Consider the following 25585-nt stretch of genomic DNA (forward strand, 5'->3'; position numbering starts at 1 on the left):
ATGAAGGCAGTGAAAACTTCCTGAAAGAGCTCATGACTGAGCTGAACACTGATAGACTAGGTGTCACTTTCATAAAGATTTGAGGGTGAGGAAATGTTCTAGGCAAGAAATAAATGCAGGTGTATAAGCACAGAGGCGAGAGAGAGCCTGGATGTGCTCAGGGAACTGCACAGCACAGAGGGTGTTTGGGGCGTGGTGAGATGCGACACAAAAGGCTTTGAATTCTGGCCTAAGATGAGCGATTAGAAATATGAGAAGAGTCAGGAATTTACTGCGATAATCCAGGGGAGAAAATGACGCCCACAAATGATGACTCCACCATTTTCAGCACACATCGGGTACCTTTAATTGGTAAAACACCGTTGCACTGATCACGATAGACTCCACACCCTATCCTGACACCCATCACTCCCACCCCCTCACCACCACTACCCTTTATAACATCACCTGGAAAAGTGGGGTCATTCATTCACCAGTCGGTCTGACAGGAGTAAGTCAATGGCCTTTGGACAAAAACCTAAGAAGCCTGGTTCTTAGATTTCCCAATCTCCTTTGTGTTTGATATTACCTGGACTTACAAGCAGCTGCAGTAAGAATAACTACAGAGCTCTGACAGCTCTTCGTCTCACTTGGGACAGGCAGCAGGACTGTCACGGTTTCATGTCTCCAACTGTTCCAATCACAGTCTCCAATACAGAAATGAAACTGCCCAGCGTCTCAGCACTGGCCTCACTTTGCTTCACGGAGATCTGCATCTCTGAGTCCTCGGGCTCCCACAGCAGCTCTACTAGGAACAGACAGCCAGCATCATCCTGAGCGCTGAGGTAGGCTTTCCATGGCTGAGCCCCAGCCCTGCTCATTGCGATGGTCTGGATGTTCACAACTTGCAGGGCCATCTGGAGGGTGTCCGGACGGACTGCTCCTTGCCAAGGGAGCACTTGCTGATGAGCAACTTTGAGGCTAAGCCAAGTTTTCTCAAAATACTCAGCAGTAAGCTGGTGGTTGGGGACTAGCATGAGGGCTCCAGAATCAGGGACTTCTTGTACCCCCTCCTTGTTCTCTTCAGGAATCAGGGGTCCTAAAAGAATCACACAACTCGTGTAAGAGATGTTCTTAATCTAAAGACACTGCATTTTTTAATCTAGATTTCCACAAGTATCTTTTGGATAAATGGCTTCAAAAGCCAATGATGAACTTGTTCCTTGCTCACAAGTTCAGGCAACAGTCTGAGATTTAGCTAGGGGACTCTCCTTTCTGCTAGTCATTGTAAAAGATAACAATGTTTTGTGACAAGGTAGAGAGTGAGGACTATCTTACCTGATGCGGCAAAGGTTGCAGTATTGGGAAGCCCTGGGCCACGACGCTGTGCCCCCTGGCGCTTGGAGATGGTTGCCCAGCGGGCTTTGCCATATACTGGCACCAGCGTGTTGAAGTCCGAGGCCCAGCTATTCACAGGTCTTTCTGCCTGATCCTCTAAAAGCCCAAGAGAAGGGTCGGATTTGGGGCTGCACAGGATCCGCTTAACTTCATCAACGCCAGCTGAGAGGAGGCGGTAACAGAAGAGGCCTCGGTCCCGCACTGCCATATCCTTCTCTTCCTCTGAGGCAAGGCAACGGGTGGGCTCATTAGAAACAAACACTCTCCTCCTACCCCTGGGCCACCCAAGTAGGAGGAAAAATGAAGGATACAGGGAACCCTAGAGAACATTAACATTTTCTTCTTGGGTCCCAGACATGAGTCGCCAAACAAGGAAAGCGGCGGGAATTTTCCCCAGGGGTCACGGCGAGTCGCCGTGCCGTGTCGTCTGGAGCACCCACCTATGCAGTGCTGCAACAGGCGGCCCAGCATGTCCTGGCACTCGGCGGGCCGCGACAGGAAAAGGCGCAGCAGCGCCGTGAGGAGCTCCATCTTAACAGCTGGAAATGTCTCTGACTTCACATTCTCTACAAAGTCTTCCAACACGTAAGGAGCGTTGGGAATTCTTTCCCCGTGGACACCAAGTAGCCAAATGAGTGCCTGCTTCCCCTGGGGAACGAGGGAGGAAGAACAGGTGCTCAACCTTTGGCTGTCCCAGACACAGGAGAGAGTACAGTTATAGGTTGTGCTCCCCCCAGTGTCAGCACAACACTGACACTGATTGATTGATTGATTGATTGATTTTAGAGGAAGAGAGAGAAAAATTGATTTGCTGTTCCACTTATTATTTTTTTAAACCTCACCCAAGGATATGTTTTTCTTTTTTTTAGAGAAAGAGCAATATCGATGTGAGAGAGAATCATTGCTCGGTCGCCTCCTGTACACACCCCAAACCCAACTTAGGTATGTGCCCTGAGAATCGAACCTACAACCCTTTGGTGCATGGGATGACTCTCCAACCAAAGGAGCCAACCGGCCAGGGTTTGTTCCACTTATTTGTGCATTCATTGGTTGCTTCTTGTCTGTGCTCTAACCGAGGATCAAACCTGCAACCTTGGAGTATCGGGACAACACTCTAATCAACTGAGCTACCTGCCAGGGCAGTGTAATCTTTTATTTCAACTTGCACTGTATCAACCAGCCTCCTACACTTTCTAGAACAAACAGGAATGAAATTCTACTGCACAAAAGGAGACTCGAGACTCTTACGGCCTATGATGATGAGGAAACAAGGCTTCCTCAGCTAATGTTTCAGTAAAAGCTACTAAAAAATGTCTCTAGATTACTTCATGATAATTACTTCATGAGATTACGAAGTAATCGTGGTGATTAACCCAGAGGGCACATCAGAATCATCTGTGAGGCTTCTCAGAAATATATGCGGCTGGGTGCCTCACTCCTGCATAGGTAAGTCAGTGGACCTGGGGTGAGAATCTGAGGTGGCCATCCTTTCTAAGAATCTCCACTTCAGACACCAGGTAGAAAGATTAACCAGATCCCACTTCAGAGGGCAATCCCCCATCCCCCTCTGCCTAGAAGTAAAGGAGTGCTGCAGTCTACCTCACTGTCCTGGATGTTCTCCTCGCAGCCGGGCAGGGCCTGGCACACAGCTTCCACACACTGAGGACACAGCCACACCAGGTCTCGGAAAGTCTGCACAACCACTACAGTACAGCCCAGGGAACAAAGCACAGGATTAGAGCCTCCGCGCAGGGAGGGACTGTGAGAAAAGTCCTCTGTTCAGACTAGATTCTAGGTGAATTTCTTTAAATGGGTGTTGGAAGGGTGGTCGATACTTATCTGAGAAATGTCTGGTGTGGGCAATAATTTAAGTGAATAATACTCTGATCAGAGTGCCGTGGGGGTAAATGAGCTAATGGATGTGAAAGCACTTGGTAAAATGTAAAGCTGTTTGCAGATGCAGGGTAGTGTTGCTGCGTGACACTCTGGAGACAGTATAAATGGAGCCCCCAGGGCTGGGACTACAGTGAGCCAAGCAAGGGGTCAAGGGTGCATAATCCAGGAAGACATGTAGGGTTAGCACCTGAGAGTAAGTGCCTCTTTAAACTTTTACATCCTAGGCACTTGGCTTGCCTCATCCTAGCAACTACTCTAGGCCAGGCAAATGACAAAAAAGTCCTAGAAAGGTAGCCATTACCTGTGGTAATGTGCTCTTGTCGAAGCCCCAGCAACTCCGTTAAAATCTGCACGCACTGATCTGTGTAAGTCCTGGCAATGCCACCTACAAAGGAGGGAAAAGCAGGGAAAATTGTTAAATCAAATACTAGCACCTCATTCTAACTTAATTTCCCACCAGCCAAAGACAACCAGAGATACCTAAAAACACCGCCCCTTACTTGATGAAATATGAATCTAAGTTTGCTATAAAGAGAAAGCTGGCAAAAATAAATCTCTTGTTTTCCATAGACCAGTAGGAAACTGAAAGTTCATGGAAAAAGAATTTCCCACTCACCAAGGTTGGAAATTTTCAGAAACAAAGGTATTTATCTGGCAGCCAGATAGGAGGCGGCAGTGTTTGCTGAAATATACCTGCACAGGAATGTTCCACTGAGAACACTTCATAGCAGTATCCTGACCGCAGGATTTCCACTCTCCTCCTAGTTCCCTCTTCTCTGCCCCTAAAAATGGCGACACTTTATTCTACATAGGAGGCTTCCTTCTCCTACTCCGCTTGAAGCCTCCAAAACTTAGCTCCCCGGCTGCTAAGTTACTCTAGTCTTTTAAATTTCAGACAGAGTACGCAGTATGAAAAAGTCTGTAGATAAGGTTTTCTTCTGTGTTGGTCCATACCCAGCACAATACAAGCCCATAGCAGCAGCTCAATAAACAACTGGAGAGTTGACACAGCACTCTGAGTCAGGAAAGCTGGGTTCCAGTCCCAGCTCAGGAACCATATGGCCTTTTAAAAACTTAATAACCTTTTGGTGCCTGAGTTTCTTCCTCTTTAAAATGAAGCCAACAACACTGTGCACTTTTCCTGACTGCCTCACAAGACAGTGGTAAGATGATGAACAGGAAAGCGTTTTGGATAGCAGACAAAAGGCAATATAAATTTTAAGTATTATAGTTTGAGTTACCTGAATACTCTACACTGGAAGATATGGCAAAAAAAATCTTCCTCCCCTCATTTGTCGTCACTGACCCTGTCTCTGGTGCATGGTACTGTCTCTGAAGTAAGGTTCCTTCCCTTTTGCTCTCGATGGTTCCACGGCTTTCTAGCTGGGTGCCGCAGGCAGACACCTACCTATGGCAAAGATGGCAGCCTGTGCGAAGTCAGCAGACACATCAGTGCAGTACCCGCGAAGCTCCTCCAGCACCTGCTGCACATTCTCGTCGTTCACCAGCTCACACAGCACCTCCACCTTCTGCAGCCTGATGTAGTGCGGCTCCGAGTAGGAGCAGAAAAACTTCTTGTAGTGGCTGCTGAAGTGCCCTGGCAAACTGTGCAAGATCTGGCGCACGTGACAGAGGGCAGCAAAACAGAGCTCACGGCTCTCTGAAGAACAAGCAGCCAGCAAAGATCCCTTGACTCGCACAAGCACATCCGTTTGTACATGGGGGAATTTTTTGGCCAAGATCAGAAAGAGTTTGGTGGCTCCCATCACCACGCTCGGGCTACTGCTCTTGAGAAAGCTGTCCAACAGATTGAGAATGTCGAACAGCTCCTCCTCACTGTGCGGTTGGTAGCGTAGCAGGAAGTTCAATACTTCGGCCTGGCCCCATTGATCCAGTTTGGGCATTCTATCCAAAAAAGCAAACAAAAGTGCTATTTTAGCAACAAAATGAGGACCATTTCCATGCTACTGCCATGTCAATAGTCATCTGTTCATCATAACAAAGGGAGAATTCTTAAAAATAGGTTGTGCCATAATCAAATTATTCTTTTTATGTACTATTTAAAGTTTACACAAAGTCGACTTTAAATTCCAAGACGAGTTTACAGTAAAAATGCACACTCATCTAAGGTCAAAGACGTGATCACGATCACTTTACCCCAGATCCAGATCCTCTGCATTTTAAGACAGAAGAAATGGCTTAGTTTGGGGGACATAGGACTGTAGGGACAGGACCCATCCCCGTAGGATGTTTCTGCCATCTCTCTATATCACCGAGAACTAAGGCAAATGAAAGAAATTCTCTCAATGAAGTATGAGGAAGTTAACAATTATGACTAACTTTCTTCACTATTCTACAGAAGTTGTTCAAGACCTCTCCTTAATTCAACATATTGATAAGATCCCACTAGGACGCAGATCTCATCATAATAAAAAGAGCACAGAGGTGAGGTATCCAAACCGATTCAAGAGATGGTGGGCGATGGGCTTATTGATGACAACACCTCCTTCTTGTTTCAGAATTTCCTCTAGAGACCTCAAGCAGTTCACCACCACAATTGGATCCTGGTCACGTAGCAAACTGTACAATTCATTTACCAGGGCACCATCTATAAAAGAGAACAGAGACGTCACATAAAGAAGAAAAGCTCCAAGCAGACAAAGCTGAACTTCCCTGCTGCAAAAATCACAAGGGCAATACAAAGTCAAGGCCAAAAAATGGCCATCTCCAGGCTGTTATAAGTAGCTAAAGCAAAGGATCTCACCTGAGATCCAAGGAAAGGACACTTCTAATCTCAGAAAGTATCAAGCCCTTCATCCTACTTAATGGACACGCATAGAAACAGGGCCACATTATTATTTTCTACCAAAGCTACATTCTTTCACAAAGTCATACATATGATGCAGGCACAAGTAACTGTTGATTAGGATGGATTACACAGAAACTTACCCACTTCAGAGTCTCCATGAAGATTATGCATCTTGGCACAGCCAAGGACTGCCACCCTCCTGACATATGAAGCCTTATCCCGCAGACCGTTGAGAATAGGCTGTTGGATATACTCCTGCACACCAGGCATCCTAAGCAACATATCTTGGAATCAGTCAGATCCTGAAATCCTAGTTTTGACACAATTCAGACCCTATTAACTTAACAGAGGGTTTAATGGATGTCTGAATGTGCATCTATCAGATCATGAACTGGAAAAAGCTGCTACCAAGCTTAAAAAGCCAATTTGACTTTTTATTTGGAATAATGGTGTAAAGGCCGAAACCACACACACACACACACACACAATTGTTTCGAATCTTTAACCAAAGCCAAGAACTATTTCACCCAGAGTGAGAATGTAAAACTCCCTCTAATGAACCCATATGATATAGTTTTTAAGTCAAAGCAATGGCTGAAAACTGTTTTCAGGGTTCAACAGTGTTTTTCCCAGGATGAAAGAGCTCAAATAAATGGTCATCATTAAAAACCTGTCCCTTGACCTCCTAAATTTATCAGCCACTGAGAAACAGGCAGGGAAGAGGGTGTTCACCTGAGGCTACACATGCTCCGTAGTGCCAGCCCTCGCACCATTGGGTTGGGGTCCGAACAGTCTTTGCAGAGTGTATTGATGGCCAGGAGAGCCAGATCCGGCTTCAGAGGAGCATATGTGCACATGTAGAGATAAACCAGCTTCTTCTGAACAATATCTACAGTGGCACTGGCCTTCACCATTTCCATGAAAACACCAGACACGTCCACCCCCTGAGTCATGTGCCTGAAACCGACACACATAGGAGGAAGAAGTAAAATACATAACTCCGAAACTACAATGAATAGCATTTTATTTTATAGTGTCCTGGTTATCTACATAGATTGTGATATGAGAGGGGAGCAACCAGGTCCATCCTGTCTATTATGTCACCCAGGGGCCTGCAATAAATGTTTTCTTTATTCAACAAACACTTATTGAATTTCTAGTACATTCCAGTGAAATTCAGCTTTTACTTCCAGGAATATGCTCTGAAGACATAACCTTGAAGAAAATATGGTCTCAGATCTGTAGGAACTCAAAAGTCTACTGAGGAGTCAGACAAGACCTCTAATTACAGTACAATAGATAAGCACTGTAACAGAACAAGGGGCAGTGTGGAAATCCCGAGGTATACTACTGCCAGGAAGTCATACAATGTTTCCATAGAGGAAATATTACTTTAGCTGAATGAGCAGGACTCAGCAGGCAGGTATGGTAGATAGGTAAGGATATATGCCATATGGAAGGTAGACATGGGCAAGAATGGTACATTCTTTTGAGAGTCTGTGGGTCGTTGAGTTAGTCAGGTATTCCTTGGGTGTTATGATAAAAAGTTTGGACTTTATTCTGTAGATCACTGTTTCTCAAAGTATGATTCCTATAGGAATCAGATGAGACATTTGTTTAAAATGCAGATTTCTGGGTTCCACCCCATTCTAATGAAATCAGCATTACTGGATTGGATGAAAAATTTACATATCTTTTAAAAAAAGCACAAGGGACTTCAGTGCATACAAAAGTCTGTGCTCAACAGCTGTAGGCCAGACTTATACGTTAAGTTCAAATTCATATGTTGGAAAAATCATTCTGCCTGAAATGAGGGGCAAGGTGACCTGCCAGTATGCCACTGCGATTGCTTTGGTAATGAAGCTAGAACAACAGCAGTGCCAATTTTTTTTTTTTTTTAAAGGATGGCTATTTAGAACTCTGAATCCATCTGACTTGAGAAGTGAAGATCGGGTGTCACCAAGATTGATTCCCACGCTTGGTCAGCTGGGTAGCCACGTTCATCCACACACGCGTATGTGGAAGAGCAGGTTTGGGGAGGGGCAAGGCTGTAGGTGTTATTTTGCATGTCTTTGAAGAAACATCCGGGTGGAAATGCCAAGCAGGCAGGAGGACCTGTGGGTCTGAAGATAAAAAAGGCCTGTCCTACATATGTTACAGGTCTGGAAATCAGCAGTTGAAGTTAAAGACATGGATGAAACCACCCAAGCTGAATAAACGAGGTAAAAAATAAGCCCCAAGGGGGAGGCCGCGAGGACGGTCCCGAGCGGCAGGAAGCCCGGAGCCGGCGCCGCCACGCGGGAAAGCTGCCCGGCTCTCCCGGAGCGCGCCCGGCGGGGCGCGGGGCGCGCGGGGGGCGCGGGGCCGCCGGCGGTACCTAATCACTCGCTGGATGACGTTCCGGTAGCGCAGCCGGTCGGCCTGAACGTGAGGGTTGCACAGCGCCTTCTTCAGCTCCTTCACCGCGTCCTCGGAGCCGAGGTACGGCATCTTCCCGAGCTCTCGGGGCAGTTCCCGCAGCCCGACGTGGGCACCTGGGTAAAGGAAGTGCCAGGGAGCAGACTGGAGGCGGGATCCCCCGCAGCCTGGGCCTCCCCAGGGCCCTGCACACTCCGGCTCCCGCCCCCTCCGCCCCGGCGAGCCCCCCACCTCCGCAGGCCCTGGGGGGCTTTCCGGGACTTGCCCTCCGCCTCGCTCCGCCCACAGGTCTCTCCTTCTACCTTTAAGCCCGCGTCGGGATTTCCAGCCCCGCAGGCGACCGTCCGCGGACCCCGCCCTCTCAGTTCCAGCCTTTCTGGCGCCTCCACGCGGCCACCGTCAGCCATAGGTCCCGTCATGCTTTTTGCGGAAGTCCCGCCTCCTCCCCGGAGGCCACGCCCAGCAGCTGCCACTCACCCTCCCTGGCGCGCGCCCAGCGGAGCCCCGCCCCGCCCCGAAGGTGCCCTTCCCCCACCCCGCCCTGGAGCGCGGGCGGGCCCCGCGGCGGCGGGCGATCGGGAGTCGGCTACCGCGCCTGTCTCCGCCCGCCGCGCGCGCTTTGAGCGGAGGCTCCGCGGCGGTCCCCCGCCGGCTCCCGCGCGCGGGTGGGGGCGGGGATGGCGCGCCGCCGAGCGGCCCCCGCTGGGCGCGAGGCCACCCGCGGCCTCCCCGGAGCACGGTCACTTCCTCTTTCCTCCGGCCCGCGCGGGTAACTCACTCCTCTCCCGGGCCGGCCGCTCCCCTCGGGGTCTCCGGCCCCGCGCTTGCCCCGGCGGGGCTCTTCCCGGGGCGCTGTGGGAGGCTCTGCTCCCATGAGGATCCCGCGGCCGACCGCGAGCCCGCCGCCATGAACGGGGTGGTGATCCCGCACACGCCCATCGCCGTGGACTTCTGGAGCCTGCGCCGGGCCGGCTCCGCGCGGCTCTTCTTCCTCACCCACATGCACTCGGACCACACCGTGGGGCTGTCCAGCACGTGGGCGCGGCCCCTCTTCTGCTCCCCGATCACGGCCTTCCTCCTGCACCGGCACCTCCAGGTACGCGGGCTGGCGCGGCTCCCGGCGCGGGCGCCTGGGTGGCCCTGCCGTCGTCTCGGCCTTGGAGCCGCAGCCTTGGGGCCAGAAGGACTGGTGGTGATAAATGCAGGCGTTGTTTGAACCCAGAAATGCATCTGCAGCCAGAGCAGGAGTGTGGCTTCCAACTGGCGGACTTGGGAGGTTTCAGCTATAAGTTGGGGGAGATCTTTTAGTCCAACCAAGGCAACTGTTCCCTACCCTTTCACATAAGCTAGCTAGTGTTTCCCAAACTTGCCTCATCATAAGAATCCATAATGTGCTGAGTAGCTAGACAGATTCTCCACCGCCTCCCCTCGCCCCCATCAGATGCAGTAGATACAGCTGATGCAGGTCCTAGAAATCTGGTGGGATTTTTTTTTTTTCTTTTCTAAACAGGTATTCCCCCCCCCCCCCCCCGGGATTATTATGATCAGGAACATTTGAGCGTTGCTGACTAGATTGCTTTCTGGACTCTTAATTTAAAATTGTACAGAGGGAGGGGAGAAGGAAGGGGGCATTGTTTGGGAATCTGCATTACAATTTCTGCTCCAGGGTGGTTCAGCATTTGGTGAGCTTTCCCTGATTCGGGAAAGGAATAAGATCCCTGTCCAGGGAGGCATCAGGCCAGGGAAGTCTGTGTTCACTGGTATGAACTCCTGTTTCCTCAGGTATCTAAGCAGTGGATCCGAGCCCTGGAGGTTGGTGAGAGCCATGTCCTGCCTCTAGATGAAATTGGGAGAGAGACCATGACTGTAACCCTGATAGATGCCAATCACTGCCCTGGCTCTGTCATGTTTCTCTTTGAAGGATACTTTGGAACCATCCTCTACACAGGTGGGCCTCCCAGGAGTCCCTCCCACTTTCTCAGCTTAGACACTACTTTCTTGAGTAGGCTTAACACATGATAGAAGTCAGGAGGCCTCCTAGCTTCATCTCATATGAGCGTTGACCCTTTCTTAACCGATTTCTCACTCTTTAAGGGTCCAAACCTTGTAAAGGAGCGGGATAGAAACATTTCCACAAGGAAGCTATGCTCTGCATATTAGTTCAGTGCCAGACTCCGGGTTTTCCAAGAGCCAGAAAGCAAATGCCCAGTTGTTGGAGGTGGGCGACTTGTCTTCTAGACTTTCGTCTGACTCTGTCCCCAGGTGATTTCCGGTACATACCGTCCATGCTAAAGGAGCCAGCTCTGAGAGTGGGAAAACAGATCCATACCTTATATCTAGACAACACTAATTGCAACCCAGCGCTGATTCTTCCCTCCCAAAAAGAAGCCACCCAGCAGATTGTCGAACTCATTCGAAAGCACCCACAACATGATGTAAAGATTGGTGAGTGGTTTCCTTTTTCTCTCACCCATAGAGGGTGCAACTATCTTCTTTGTGGGTGTCTCTAGAATCGCCATCTGCCCGCCATCCCTACCCCCACATTCCCTACTTCTGATCCCCTACTAATTCAACTTTTTCATTTTTTTCATAGCACTCATTACCGTCCCATGTAGTCTGTGTTTTAATATGCTATTGCTTTTTGTCTGTTGCCTATTCCCCACTGCCCCCAGCCCCCACACCCACAAAAACTCCTTGAGAGCATGGGTGAAGGTGGGAAGAAGTCTTGTGAGTTTGTGGAACAGAGAAGCAGCAGCCAGTGTGATAGGCGTACAGTGGGTCAGGAGGCTGGAAAGGCAGGAGAAAGGAACTTTCTTACAAAGTGCTTGTAAGACATTTTGAACTTGATCCTAAATGCAACTATTGTTCTTAGGGCAAGAACTTCGTTTTATGTAGAACAACATTGCACTCATCGCCTTACAGTGGGCTCCATGATTTATGTATTTATTGTATCTAGTTTTTATTACCTGTGCCCCCCTGCTAGACTGTAAGTTCCACAATGGCAGGGCTCTTTGTTTTAATTCTGGATATATCCCAGAGGCCTAGATTAATACCTGAGGAGGCATTTCATAAATATTTGTGCCGAAAGAGTGAGGTTTTGAACCATAGCGATAATGTGCATATAAATTATATAAGGTCTTTAAAGGAGTTCATGGTCTGGTTGTGGATTTGAAATCTACCACCAGAAAAGGTCTGAGGCCAACTGTTAAACATATGTCCCGTGTCTCTTACCACAGCATTACTCAAAGTCAGGCCTCTGTGTAAGTGCTATTTGGGCCTTCTCACTGGTACTTCTGCTTTCAGTGTCTTCTCCCCCAGACTGTTGAATCACATGCTGCGATGGTGTGTTTTTTTCCCGACAGCCCTACCTGCTCTGATCATGTTATTCCTATGGTTAGAATGAACCATTTTCCCTCTTCAGACTCTTCAGTGGTTCCCCTTCACTTCCAGGATTAAATCCAAGTTCCTTGGCAGTAGTACATCCAGTGCCCTCTATTATACGTCCGTTGTTTACCTCTCTAGTGTCATTTTTTAAACTAAATTTATTGGGGTGACATCGGTTAATAACATACAAGTTTCAAGTGCGTGGTTCTGTAATACATCATCTGTATATTGCAGTGTGCTCACCACCCAAAGTCTACTGGCCCTCCGTCACCATATTTTTGACCCCATTTACCCTCTTCCCCCTTCCCCCATACTCCCTACCCATCTGGTCGCCAGCATTCTGTTGTCTGCATCTATGAGTTTGTTTTGCTTGTGGAGTGTTGCTTTCTGTTTTATATCCCACATATGAGTGACATCATATGGTTCTTGTGCTTTTCTGTCTGACTTATTTCACTCAGCGTGATACTCTCAAGATGACCCATGTTGTTGCAAATGGCAGTATTTCATCTTTTTTTATGGCTGAGTAGTATTCCTTTGTATATATGTGTCACATCTTTATCTAATTATTTATGAAAAGTCTAGTGTCTTACCAGTTCCTTTTTTGTGCTTTAATAACACCAAACTGACCCCTCTTAAAATGTTTTCTGCCATCCCCTTCCCTTGCCCGGTTAACTTGGACCCATCCTTTAAGACTTATATCAGTTGTCATTTTCGGGAAACTTTTTCTAACTCCATCAACTGGAAGATACTTTTCTGTGCCCTCATAATACTGTGCGCAGGCCTCTAACGTCGCCCTTAACCACATGGTTTCTGGGTTCCCATGTAAGTTACACTGCTAGAGGACTGAGACTTTGTTTTCAGTGTCTAACACTTGGTAAATGCTTCCCTTTGTTGAACTGAATGAATGAGTTAATTCTATGTTAACTTTTCCTGACTCCCATTTTCCATACATCTCATGTCAGATGTCATCCTATCCCTGATGTATTCTGATTGCCCTGTTAAATTGTGTATTTTTGTTGAACATTTGGTTGATTTATTAGGATTCCCCAGTAGCTTCCTTCTCTTCCTTTCCCCAATCTCGTTACCATTATTCAGGACTCTATAGCCTGGGAAAAGAGTCCCTGCTGGAGAAGCTGGCCCTGGAGTTGCAGACCTGGGTGGTGTTGAGTCCTCGGCGCCTGGAGGTGGTACAGCTGTTGGGCCTGGCAGATGTGTTCACAGTGGAAGAGAAGGCTGGCCGCATCCATGTCGTGAGCCACATGGAGATCTGCCATTCGGCCATGCTGCGCTGGAACCAGACCCACCCTACCATTGCTATCATCCCCACAAGCCGGAAAATCCACAGCTCCCACCCTGACATCCATGTCATACCTTACTCCGACCACTCCTCCTACTTGGAGCTTTGTGCCTTCGTGGCAGCACTGAAGCCTTGCCAGGTCCTGCCCATTGTCAGTCGACAGCCCTATGGGGACTGCTTTCAGGGTAGCCTGGGCCCCAGGCTCCCGGTGCCCACGATCCCGGACTCTGTCCAGCAGTACATGAGTTCCTCCTCCAGCAAACCAAGCGTTCTCTGCCTGTTAGAAAGGAGGCTTAAGAGGCCAAGAACCCAGGGTGTCGTGTTTGAATCTCCCGAGGAGAAGGCTGATCAGTTTCAAGCTGACAGGGACTCAAAGAAGGTCAAGAATGAGGACCTTTCTGGGAACCTTGAGAAGCAGCCCTCCCACCATCCTTTGCGGACCAAGAAGCAGTTGTTCCCAGACCTCTGCAGCAAAGAGTGGGATGAGGCTGTCCCTTCCTCTGAATCCCAGAAGGTGGCGACCGTACTCACTGCCCCCTTGGGTTTTTCAGTTCATTTAAGGTCTATAGATGAAGAATTTCTCTCTTTGGAAACTGGGGAGGAAATTGGTGTAAGGCCCCAATTGGTCCCTAGGGGAGACAGTGATGGCTCTGCAGTCTCAGGGAAGCAGTGTGCGTGGAGGGACCAGGATTCACCCCAGTCTCACAGCAGCAAGGCTGTCCCTCTTCTGGCTCCTGAGTTCAGTGGCCTGGCACTAAAATACCTCCTGACTCCAGTGAACCTTTTCCGGACAAGGTTCTCTTCCAGGGGCTTTGACCAGCAATTGGAAAAATATCATAAATCCTTGCTAAAGTCCCGACAGGGGAGAGAGTACAGCCTTGTTTGAGCCAGCACTATGGTTTTGAAGATAGTGGTTGATGGCTGGTAGAGAGTTTTGTTTAGGGCCTTTTCTGTCTTCCCAGGATCACCCTGGACTCAGTGTATGTTCATTGGAAGCCTAGTGCCTATGGGATCCTTAGTTTATAGTTGAAAAAGGGGTTTTCATTCAAACACCTTTACAGTGTGAGCCCCTGTAAGGTTCTAAATCTGTTTACATTTGTTAACACAGTATTTCTGCAACTTTTTTTTGAATGTTCAGGCCTCTTAGGTGGCTGCAGAAAGAGTTAAAGAGTCCCGTTGTTATTTTGTGTCTTGTGCCATTCCACGACCCCTCCCCCCTTTTCCTAGACAGAAGTCCCTGGGAAGTTCTGTTTTTTGAATTAGGAACTGTGGTGCCAGAGAATAAAGTGGCCCAGGCAGCTCCTTCCAACCCTGGATGTCACTGACTTGCTGTGACCCCATCCAGGCTCCTTCCTGTCTCTGCCTCGGGGAGGGGACAGGAAGCGATGGAGAGCCTTGGGACAGTGGAGGAAAATTCCATCTTTGCCTCCATGAGAGTTTGCAGTTGGTGTTGCTGGGGACCTACCTGGAACAGAGCCAGCTGGGGCATTGGGCGCCCCTCACCAAGGCAGTACCTGGAACCAGGCTTAGGGTAGGATGGGCCTCCCAGCTGCCTGGAGGCCCCAACTTTGACTGAAATAAAGTTACTGAAGATCAAATGTGCTGCCAGATATTCCCGATTGTTCACATAGCTGGGATGTTTCCTGCCCCCCCCCCCCCCCCCCCCCCAGTAGGGAGCCAGAGCACACGGCCTGTTTGTTTTAGTATCCAGGGCAGAGACCAGGCAGCCAGCTGGTGGAAGGGGTGGGGGTGTGCAGTTCTGCCCTGTCCTGCTCACAGGCTGACAGAATGCCAAGGCAGTAAGCAGGGCAGCAGATACCACAGGCTCAGAGGGCACAGGCATGCAGAATGGGGCATAGGGTTGAAAACTGCTTCAGAATGGATCCTCAAGCCCTCTTCATGATGCACCCTCTGTTTCTTGTCCAGGAAAAACAGGTTTTTACTTTGAAAGGAAGATATGAAGTGTTTAGAAACCAAAGTAGGGCCTTGCTCTTGGGCAAGCTGTCCACAGCTGTGTTTTGTCAGTGACCTTCACTGTAAGCCTCCTGTGGGCCCACTGGGAGCCACAGCAGGTGAGGCCTGTGGGGCAGCAGGAAATGGGCATTGTCCTGGGCTCGAATCCAGGGCACCCTGGGCCAGTAGATGCTTACACAGCAGAGCCTCTGTTCCTCATCTGTAAACCAGGGGCTCAAGATACCTACCTCTCCTGGCTGCCCTGGGGGTTAGATCATTGGGGACATTACTACCCCATGATGAGTATTTGAAATATTGGTTCTCTTAGCCTCTAGTTCTTGAAAAAGTTTACATATAAAATAGACTCTGGGAGTCATATGAAAATATATAGAAAAACTACATGATAACTGCTCCATGTAGAGCAATTGTTTCAGTTTTTTTCTGTGTATGTAAAATAAAAATTATTTTATTTTCAAAATTTGGGTAATACTGTATATAATTTCATATCCTTCGGGCCACTTAATATCTTAAGCATTTCCTTGTCATTAAATGTTCAAGGTGTCATTTTTAATAGTATATTAAATATTTTAGTAGTACAAAGCCTTATCATATGGGTATATCTTAAATCATTTCCATATTCAACCTTTTGTATGCCCCTTTTCACAATTACACATATTACAATGAACATCCTCGTGCTTATATCATGGTACTTTTTTTTGTTAAGTTACTGGAAGTGGGATTATAGTTTTACGTTCTTGATGCAAATTGTGCCCAGTTGCCCTCCAGAAAGGTTTTCCTACCACCCCTTCTGCAGAAGAGGACAGCATTAAAATACCTTGGAAGCTCTTAAGTTCACTGATGTTTTTAGAACGGTACATGTAAACACTGAGAAAGTCATCTTACGTGGCAAGATTTACTAAACTGTGTGGGCCAGGCTTAGCCTGGCTTCCTCTAGGAGCCTCGAGCTGGCTCACTTCTGTGCTACCCGAGGTGTTTGGGAAAGATAAGGTACTCTTCAGTCCAAGGGCCCCCACGTTTGGCTTTATCTCCTAGCAGCAAGGGAGCTTGTCCACTCCTGGCGCATGCTGTGTCACCCGTGTTCCTTAAAGAGGGATCTACATGAATTCATGTGGGGAAGCAGAAGCAAAGGGCTTGGAGAAGTTTAGTTGTTGGCAAGTTTGTGTTTTAGTAATGGAGAAATTACATACTATTCTCCTAAAGTGAATTCGTCTGGCTTTTAATAGAGATCGGCAATTGCCATATTTGTTTTGGTTTCTCAGTACTCATATCAAAATGCTGCATGGCATATATCTAAGTAGCCAATTTATTTTTAGACTCTAAGGATGATCCCCATAGATCTATGAAGATCTTGCATTAGGCTTGAAGGGACAGGGAGAAAGGAAGTTCCCTAGAGATCAGTTATTTGTTTCAGGATCTGTGGGAAAACTTGTACTTTTCCACAAGGAGACTGATAGTGGCTTAAGTCTCTTTAGAGAAAATATCTGCCTAGATGGCTTTGGAGGACCATCTCTCACTCCTGACTGTAGGAAATAGGAGATAAGTGAGTCTGCTTGTTCAAGAAAAGGGATTTGGACCTGGGTTCTCTGGGTCAAGTCCATTCCCAGGGAGACAGTTCACTCTACCTTCTTGAAGTAGCTCTTAAGCAGGAGAAACTGTCTGGGGGTCCACATGCACATATTTTGATGCTACCATAAGTGAGTAGCTGTCAGTCTGTTAATACCTCACCTATAACCCTCCCTAGCCACCACCACCAGCTATTTTGTCTTCCCTCTTTCTGTTCCTTGGGACATCCCACCGACATGGGTACAGCATGATTCTGCTTGTCCTTATAATGATAAAATAGTGAACAAGACAGAAACCGTCCTACCCACATGGAACTTACATTCTAAAGGACAGACAGTATAAATACCAGGTAGTGATAAGTGCTAAGAAAATAAAACTGGCTATGAGAGTTGGGGAGAAGTCAGATACAGGCCGAGGAAGGTGCCTACGGGATTGACACGTAAGCTGAGACCTAAGTGATGAAAAGGAACCAGTCAGGTGAAGGCCTGAAGGTACTGTCAGCACAAAGATTGTGTGTCCGGCATGAACTTTGTGCCCTGGGAACCGAGAAGAGCATGTGGCCAAGGGGGAGAAGAGATGAGCTCAGAGAGGGAGCCAGACAATGGATCAGATGTGACTTACAGGTTAAAGAAGTTTGGGTTTTCATCTCAATGTAATGGGAAGCTGTTGGGGTGCTTCACTGTGGGGAGCGATAGGATCCGATCCCATGCATACTTTTCAAAGCAGCTGATTGAGAGCCGGGCAGGAAGGAAAGCAGGAAAAACCGTTAGGACTCTCTTGCAGCTTTGAGAGGACTGGGGCTTTTGGAAGACAGGGGCTTTGGGCGCTTTGAGATGTGTTTGAAAAGAGGAGCAGCTTAGCTGGGCTGAATGAAGGCTTGGTACGCAGGGCCTGTGAGAGCAGCCTTTGGAGCAGGATCCGCTCTACCCCAGACCTCAAGTTCTACCTTCTTCCTGGCTCCCCCCGCCCCCCCATGCTCACCACTCTCTGTGTCTTGATGTTTCCCAGGTCAGCCCAGTGCAGGACTTTATGTTCTCTAAGTTTCTGCGAAAATAAGCAAACAGAACTGTCCTGTTTTGCTAACCCTCGTTCCCTAGGGAAATAACTTCCCTGTTCCCAATAAAATAGAACTGCTCCCAGTGGTGTTGAACCAGCAGAGAAACCCAGAGGTGGTATGAAGCACTTTCGCACATCGTCGCAAAAATTATCTTTTAGTGTGTGTGTGGGGGGGGGGGGGGGGGCAGATGGGGATCCCAAGAGGTCAAGGACGTAGGAGAGAGATGGGAGGGAGAGAGCTCGAGGCTCAGCCATTTCCGCCCCCTTCTCAGAGCACATGCAGGTACCCGGGACGCCGGACGGCCACCTCCCAGGGCTCCCATCATCGCCGCTGCGGGCCTTGGCGCTCCCGACCCGGGCGGGGGCGGCTGGCTTCCCGCCGGGGGGCCCAGCTTTCCCGCAGCGCCCGCCTGTCGGCGTGTTGGGTGCCCGAGCGCCCAGCCTCACCCTCCGGGTGCAGGCGAGAAAATGATGGCAGCTTTCGCTCGCTGCATGTTTGGGGGGGGGGGGGGTCCAGAGCACAGCTATTCTTTCTCACCCCCTAATGCAAGCGCAGGTCCCCAAGGCGGCCGTGGGCGAGCCCCCCCCCCCCCGCTGTCACTGTCACAGCGTCTGCAGATGGCAACGGAGCATGAAAGCCCAGGCGAGGTGCTTCCTCACCAGCAGGGGGGCTCCCCGCGGGGGCGCTGCCTCCCCGCGCGCGGCCCAATTTCTGGGGGTGTCACACTAGACCGTGGTGATGTCACACTGGCCAGGCTGACATTTTACAGCCGGACCCCTTCCCGCCACCCAGCACCTTTTAGTTCACCGCGGGGTCGGTGGGGAGGGGGGACCCGGCCCCGGCCCCGACCCCGAGCCCCCCCGCGTTCCCCCCGGCGCCCGCCCGCGCCGGCGCCGTGGGGCTGTCGGCTGCGCCGATCCGCGCGCTCGCGGCACTTCCGCCTCAGTAGGTGTCATGGCGCCGGGCGGGTGACTAGGCCCCGCGGGGCGGGGCGGCCGGATGGGGCGGCCGCTCGGCGCTCGGCTCGTCGGGCCTGGCGACAACGGCGGCTGCGGAGAGAGGGGCCCGGCGGCGGCCCCGGACGGCAGCGGGAGGCCGAGGCGGGAGCGCGCGGGGCTGCGGCGGCGGCGGCGACGGCCAGGGCCCGGGCGGCGGGGCGAGCGGGGGGCTGAGGGTGCTCCCCCCGCGGGACGGGCGCGGGGACGGCTCCGGGGGGCGGGGGCCGGGGCCCGGGCCGGCTCGCGCGGGGGGTATGATGACCCGGCGGCGGAGCCCCGGATCTCGTCTCCTCCGCCGCCTCCTCACGGCAGCCCCAGCTCGCGGCTGAGAACCAGACACACCGGCGGTGAGTCGGCGCGGGCGGGAGGGTCGTGGGCCCCGAGCGACCTCCGATCGGCGCCCCGGGGGGGTGGGGTGCGGGCGGGCCGCGGGGCTCTCCGGGGCGCCCGGCCTGCGGGGGACGCCTCTCGCGGCGGCCCCTGCCCGGACCGGGCGCCGCGTCCTGCGGCCCGGCCGCTCCCGGCGGCGGAGGGGATCGCGTGCCCGGGAGAGCGGGGAGGCTGCGGGCTGGTTTTCGGGGCAACTCCCCCAGCCTCCTGCCACTTCTTTCCTGGGCGTGTTGTTGTCCTCAGATGACAGGGGGCCGCCTGGCGTCTCCTCACCCGGCCGGTTTTCTTCCCCCGGCCGTCGTGGCAGGTTCCCGGCCGGGTGGCTGGTGTGCGTGTGTTTCACGGCCCCGCCGGTCGCCGCGGGCGTGGGTCGTCCGTGCGGTTCGGGACCCGGGAGCGGGGTCCGGAGGGGTCGGCGGCGGCGGGGGGTGTGGAGCTCTCGCGTCCTCCCCGCCGAGGGCGTGTAATCGTTGGGCTTGTCCCCGTAATGACGGGCAGCCGGCGTGGCACCGGCCCGCCGCTCGCCGGCGTCCGTGCGGGGCAGAGCGACGGGGCTGGCTCCCCGGGAAACTTGGGCCGTCTGCTGTCACTTTCCCAAAGCCTCCGTTTAAGAAGAAAATAAAAGGGGTGAAGAAACCGCCGCGACTCCCGGGTCAGGCCCGGACTGTTCCCGGGTCTGCGGGAAAGCGGCCCTTTTTGTTCCTAGCAACCGAGAGCTGGAGAGCGGCCGCGGGGAGCGCCCGTCCGCCCCCCCCGCTGGCGGCGACGGTCCCGAGCCGCGGCCGGTGCCCGTGCCCGCGCGCTTTCCTGTGGGGGGAGGGGGGCTCCCCCCCACTTAGACCCCCGGCGGCGCAGTCGGCGGTCTCGTTTGGAGGCAGCCCTAGATGCTTGCTTGAGGAATTTTCAGTAATTGCATCAAAATATTCATTTCCACTGGAGCCTTTTCTGCCCAATGTGTCCTTTATCTTGTTTGTTTCCTAGTAACTCTGATGAAAACAGCCGTGTGGCTTCCTGCTCCTGATGAAGTGGGATTAAATTAAGTGGCTGATGCCCTCAGCAAAACCTACAATTTTGCTCTTGTTTGTGTAAAGCTATTTTTGGTTCTCGGTCTGCAGTTTTTTTTGTTTTGTTTTTCTTGAAAGATTACAGAGGATGCAAATCATTACCAGCTTTTTTTTTTTTTTTTTTTTTCTTCACATATAGGTCTAAAGCTTTCTGTAAAACATTTTTAAAAATCTACTAGCAAGTCATTTTACCTAATAGTTGTTCAGCTGGTGATTTTGGATATTTAGATGTAATTACCTCCGGGTCCTGTGCTCTAATCCTGGTAGGATGGAGAATGTCATTGACGGTAAGATACTGTTTCTGACTTGAAGGGTATTTTAGTAAAGTACTGGTGGTTGGAACTGGAGGCAGCCAAGCCAGCAAAGCATCTGATGATTAAAATGGTGAATGAGGATCTTGTAAATATACGGGTTCTAGTTGGTAAGTCAGACTTTCGCTGGTGACGTTTTCATGAATAGTTTACCCTAACTTTGGACATTGGAGTTTTATGGATTGCGGAGCAAGTTGGTTGGCAGCTTGTGATTTAAAAACAAACCAGAACTCCCTTCTAAAAGAAAAAAAGATAATCTCAAAATTCACAGTTCTCAGGAAAATAGAATTCTTTCATCCTGTGGTTTTGTTTTCATAAGCACAGCTCAGCGGTTGTACTGGTGGAAGTCAGAGAGCCAAACCTGCCTTGTAAACTTCTGACACTTGGAACTTGTGCAACTTGTTGTGAGTTATATATTGTAACTGCTCCTTTTGTAATTTGAAGTAATTTGTAAGCGGGAACTTCCTGATCTGCCCTTTTATTTTTATTTTTACAACTGTATAAAGTATCCCTTTTTTTTTTTTAGTTTTTAAAAAGTTACAGGTATTAGTTCCTCCCCTTACATCTTATGCCATCCTGAACAGTCGTCAAAATCATTTTCTTCAAGTGTCACTTCAACGACCACTGATTTGCTTTTTGATTCCTTTTTTTTGTTGTCCCAAATCTCCCAGATCCCTAAATGTCTCATATGTTTTTGTAGAGCATAATTTGGCACTTAAAGAAATCTACATCCTATTTTTATATTTCTCTCTTTTTTGTGTGTCACATCACCAAAGCAACATTCTAAGCTCTTGGAAGACAGGGGAACTTATGTGTATTTCTTTTGGATTCTTCAAGGGCGCCGGTACAGCGCTTTCCCAGAGAGCTCCACGAGAAAGAATCAGAGGGCCTGAGTTCCTTGCCAGCCTCACTGCTCGTTAACTCTATAAAACTTGGGTGGCTTTCTTGGGTCTCCTTTTCCTCATCTTGGAATTAGAGAGTTTTAGAAAGAGTATTGTAAGGTCCATTTTAGCTGTAAGAATCCCTGTACTTTTTTTGTCAGTGTCCTCTCTAATCAAATACATTTTCGATTCTGATTTTCTCTTCCCTTTAAACTTTTTCACTTTTCCATATCCCCTGACCTACTGGCAAAAGTTATCTATTCATCCCAAAGAGCTCTTTCCACCTTCCATCTGCCAAGCGGTTGTTACCTTGCCTAGGTCCTGTTTTCCTTACGCCTTTGCTGGCTGATCTAACAGGGTCCTCTTTTAGTGTCTTTGAGATTGAGCTGCTTTAGTTTGACATTCTCCTTACGCTGGAAACTCCTCGAGCTGTGGCTTTCTTTATTTTAAACTGTACAGACCTGTAGACTGTCCTGTGCACATAGTAAGTCAGTACCTTTTTACCAAACACAAAAAGCACCTACTTTCTTTTTTCTGTTACTATAGCTTCATCATTCCAAATCCAAGAGAGCTGCTGAAATTCAGGGAAACAATATCCTACCTAGATGGAAAGCACCACTCGGCCAGTTTACCAGAATGTAATAAAATTGGTTTAACTGGGTGGAAATTACAGAGTTGTAGAATTACTTCTTTGTCAGTAACAGCACCTATTTCACACCCTGTTTTGTGTACTAGTTGGGGAACTGGCTTGTTTCACAGGTTCCATATGGAGGAAGTGCTACAGGAAAGGGGGTGGGGAGCTTTGATTCAAATGATGTCCTGAGGGTTTCAAGCTTATTTTTTCCTTCTGTATCACTGTACTTAGAAACTAATTATATACATATATATGTAAATAAATTTTTCTTTCAGACAAGAGACTATAATTTCTATTTCATCATGTGAGTATTTCTCTAATTTAGTCAGAATGACTTCTGAGGTCCTTTTACGTTTATATAATATGGAGAAGTAATGTGATCTCTATATAGTCATTCATTCTAGCAGACCTTTGACATACTGTGTGCCAAGCGTTGTGATAGATGCTGGTGATTTTTTTTAAAAAGGGGCACCAACTCTGCTGTTGAGATTTGCCCTCATGATACTTGCAGTTTAGAAGTCAGCCTTTAAATAAATAATTACAAATAGTCATACTTAAAAGTCCAGAGTGGCCCACAAGTCACTAGCCCTTGTGTGCCTCTCTGGGTCCTGCTTCTACTGTTTTCTCCCTTGTTCCATTCCATCCATACTGGTAACTTCTTCAAATAGGTCCAGAATGTGTCTTGGCACTAACTACCCTCTTTCACTTTCAGTGGCACCTTTTTGTCAGAGAGGTCTCAGCTTAAGTGCCACCGCCTTACAAGGCCCTGTGTGTCCTCCAAATCTAGGGTAGCTCTCCTTCTTGCACCATCTCTGTCATGTCACTGTGCTCTGTTTTCATTAGAGCGTTTATCACTAGCTGCTACATTTTGGGTGTATGTTTGTCTCCCAAGTAGGAAGTACACTCAGGAGATAAGGGATCTTATCCATCTGGAATACCTCTTATCCCTAGTGGCTAGAACAGTGCCTGACAGACAGATGTGTTTGTTAATAAATGAAGTAAGTAAGTACAAGTGTAGTATATAATAGTAGAGGATGCTGTGGGAGCCTTTACCAGCAAACCAAACCTAGTATGAAGTGGTCTGGGGAGACTTTCCTGAGTATGTCTGTCAGCATAAGGCTGACGAAACAACATTCTATGTCTTACTCTCATGTAACAGCCTGAATGTTCCAGGTTGAAGTGAGCATTCCTGGTGGGCAGACCGCTCTGCATGACCGTTTGGGGACCCATGTTCTTTCCACCTTGTTGCTCTGTCATCCCTTGGGTGTGGTTTCATGGGGGAAGCTGCGTCTTCATGAGTTCCTGCTGGTGGAAAAGGGAAGGAACACGAAAGCCTCCCTCACACATCGCTTCCTATTGGAGAGAGGGACTGGGAACCATAGTCTAGCCTGGGATGAAAGAGAAAGGAGATTTTGGTCCCAGCCCACAGCCTGTGCCACACTGAAAAAGTGAGCTGTAAGCAGAGACCAAAAGGATGAGTAGACGTTAGAAAAGAGGAGGGTGAGGGGAAAATGAAGTTCAGAAGGAACTTGATGTGTCAGGGAACTCGGGTGGGAGGAGGCAAGGCCTACTCTAGGAACAGAGAAATTTAGTGCTTCTGGAAGAGAGAGTACCTGTGGAAAGGGTGGGTGAAACGAGACTACAAAACTTGTCAGGGTCTAGATCTTACAAGGCCTGGAGATCCAGCTAGAGGTTTTGGGCTTTCATCTGAAGGTTTTAAGTGGTGGACAGATATGCATTTTTATAAGCCCAAGAGTGAACTGGGAGAAGGAAGCATAAAAAGGGGGCTTGAGAGCTCAGTTTGGGGGAGACAGATTAGACTATTGAAGTAAGGGCCCAGAGTTGTGCAGTTGTGGGTGGAGTAGAGAGATGGTGTCTGGTGAAAGAGTTTTCTTGCCAAACTTGTCTTGCTTTATTTTCACAGAACATATTTCTTGTTTACCTCTTTAATGACGTGAATGCTCTTTATATGTCGTGTGCTGGGGAGTATGTACATCTGTGTACATGTCAGCTAAGGACAAGTGCCAGGGGAAGAAATCAGTATACAGTACTGATTTTAGGTTATTTAGGTCACCAAGTGTTAAATTATATCAAAGAGGCAGAGATGACACTAAGCGAAAGCAGTAGGAATATGTTACTGGCGTGTCAGGGAAAAGATGGAAGTTATTGAAGGCTAAAGGCAAAACACTGACAAATAATTACCTTGGTTGTCATACCCAGTGTTCTCCTAGTGATAACATTTGAGTTCTTTATAGTAAGATTATCCACCTGTAGTGACTTTAGTGTGGGACACCCAATACATGTTATAAATAGATGTGACTTTCCAGGGAGTGGGGAAGCTGTTAATTTCAATTTTTGAAAGCCTTGGATTCTAGCAGGACTCAATTATCTTATTAGTAGTAAGTACAAGTACCAGTAGCCTTTTTGCCTTTTAGTTCTAGTTCAGGATTAATGCAGTGGACAAATTTGTCATTATATTTAGATGGCTAAATCCTTGGAAAGTCAGGTTTGAACCGAAAAGTCTAGTTTATTGCTGGAGTTGAGGTGCAACGTTTTCAGGAAGTCAGAAATAACTTCTGGATTATTGGGAGCTGTTCTCATGTGAATTGAAAACATTCGTACTGTAGTTAACTTTTGGTGGATTTTCGACTGCACAGGGTGTCAGTGCCCCTAACCCCTGGGTTGTTCAAGGGTGACCTATAATTTCCTTAACAGAGTCGTCAAATACATAGTAAGTTTCCCACAGATGTGAATTCCGTTCCATATTTTTGTTCGGGAGGCCTCAGCCTAGGAAGAAAATTGCCTCCCCATTTGCAAAGGCAAAGGCAAATTTCGTGGAACATAGTGTCTTTATCCTGCGTCTAGAAATGGCTGTTTTTAGCTGACTTTCAGAGTGTTACATAAATAAGAGTGTTGGTTTTTGTAGGCAACTTTGATTCTGTATTTTCTTCTCTCCTTGGGCTCGCTGAGGTCAGCATGAGTCTCAGCCACACTGTAAGAGTCCTGGTGGCATGATACTGACGTAAGTGTACCGTACACCCTGGCTGTGGGGAAGGCCACTGGAATTCTGGGTTCCTCTCTTCCTGTGGGTGGACTTAAGTTTGTCTTACTGAATAAGAATTATATTCATTTATAGACTTAAACTTCCAGAAATATTTTCTAGAACTTGTGCCTTTTGCTAAATGTGAAGATTTCAAACCATCAGTATCTGTTATTTTGTTTATTGGGTGAAAAATTATCAGTAACATCACTCTGAGAAAATGCAGTATTTTAAAAAGTGTTTAGTTATGAACATACTTTAAAAATTTGCTATTACATTTTATGAATTCTTTTCAGTATTATTTTAAGCCCTCGTATTCCTAGACATAGCTACAAATTGCAAATGTTGTATTCCAGCTCTTTTACCAAATACTTTTAGTAGCTCAACGCATATACAAATAGAAAACAAATTTCACAAATTTACTTCCTTTCTTGTTTAAAATTGGCTCAATTTTATGGTGACAAGTATTTTTGCATATATTTTATAGGTTAA

General features: G+C 48.6%; 3 protein-coding genes across 10 annotated transcripts in view; 2 read left to right on the forward strand and 1 right to left on the reverse strand.

Annotated features, from left to right (window-relative positions):
* Positions 1 to 325: 325 nt before the first annotated feature.
* On the reverse strand, positions 326 to 9355 carry AP4B1 (adaptor related protein complex 4 subunit beta 1). Of its 4 annotated transcripts, none has more exons than XM_081122336.1 (11): positions 9279 to 9355; positions 8460 to 8616; positions 6815 to 7039; positions 6223 to 6353; positions 5734 to 5881; positions 4682 to 5178; positions 3575 to 3658; positions 2977 to 3080; positions 1818 to 2025; positions 1318 to 1599; positions 326 to 1078 (listed from the first exon to the last, which is right to left on the reverse strand). In XM_081122336.1, exons 2-11 carry the CDS (start codon positions 8570 to 8572, stop codon positions 651 to 653), a joined length of 2220 nt encoding a protein of 739 aa, XP_080978462.1. In that variant the 5' UTR covers positions 8573 to 8616; positions 9279 to 9355; the 3' UTR covers positions 326 to 650. The 4 variants fall into 4 exon arrangements, with proteins under 4 accessions (XP_080978462.1, XP_080978459.1, XP_080978460.1 ...); XM_081122333.1 differs by lacking the exon at positions 9279 to 9355 and adding an exon at positions 8766 to 8966; XM_081122334.1 differs by lacking the exon at positions 9279 to 9355 and adding an exon at positions 8803 to 8878.
* On the forward strand, positions 9353 to 15612 carry DCLRE1B (DNA cross-link repair 1B). 3 transcript variants are annotated; one of them, XM_081122337.1, is made up of 4 exons: positions 9353 to 9596; positions 10283 to 10448; positions 10763 to 10945; positions 12980 to 15612. In XM_081122337.1, exons 1-4 carry the CDS (start codon positions 9408 to 9410, stop codon positions 14065 to 14067), a joined length of 1626 nt encoding a protein of 541 aa, XP_080978463.1. In that variant the 5' UTR covers positions 9353 to 9407; the 3' UTR covers positions 14068 to 15612. The 3 variants fall into 3 exon arrangements, with proteins under 3 accessions (XP_080978463.1, XP_080978464.1, XP_080978465.1); XM_081122339.1 differs by having other exon boundaries at positions 9554 to 9596; positions 10283 to 10312; XM_081122338.1 differs by lacking the exon at positions 10283 to 10448 and having other exon boundaries at positions 9512 to 9596.
* A 3426-nt stretch (positions 15613 to 19038) lies between these two features.
* Positions 19039 to 25585, forward strand: part of HIPK1 (homeodomain interacting protein kinase 1) — a 40988-nt gene continuing 34441 nt past the window's right edge. For all 3 annotated transcript variants that reach the window (XM_081122330.1, XM_081122331.1, XM_081122332.1), the window contains exon 1: positions 19039 to 19120. The gene's annotated coding sequence lies outside the window, so the exon portion shown is untranslated. The remainder of the gene's footprint in view (positions 19121 to 25585) is intronic.

The sequence above is a fragment of the Miniopterus schreibersii genome, assembly GCF_964146895.1.
Source record: "Miniopterus schreibersii genome assembly, chromosome: 19".
NCBI lineage: Eukaryota > Metazoa > Chordata > Mammalia > Chiroptera > Miniopteridae > Miniopterus > Miniopterus schreibersii.

Coding starts and splice junctions, on each gene's coding strand:
- DCLRE1B (XM_081122337.1), top strand. CDS start 9,408: ATGAACGGGGTGGTGATCCCGCACACGCCCATCGCCGTGGACTTCTGG. Junction 10,449..10,762: donor TGGAACCATCCTCTACACAG/GTGGGCCTCCCA, acceptor CTCTGTCCCCAG/GTGATTTCCGGTACATACCG. Junction 10,946..12,979: donor ACAACATGATGTAAAGATTG/GTGAGTGGTTTC, acceptor ACCATTATTCAG/GACTCTATAGCCTGGGAAAA.
- AP4B1 (XM_081122333.1), bottom strand. CDS start 8,919: ATGACGGGACCTATGGCTGACGGTGGCCGCGTGGAGGCGCCAGAAAGG. Junction 7,040..8,459: donor GTCATCCAGCGAGTGATTAG/GTACCGCCGGCG, acceptor TGTCGGTTTCAG/GCACATGACTCAGGGGGTGG. Junction 1,600..1,817: donor CCTGTTGCAGCACTGCATAG/GTGGGTGCTCCA, acceptor GCCTTGCCTCAG/AGGAAGAGAAGGATATGGCA.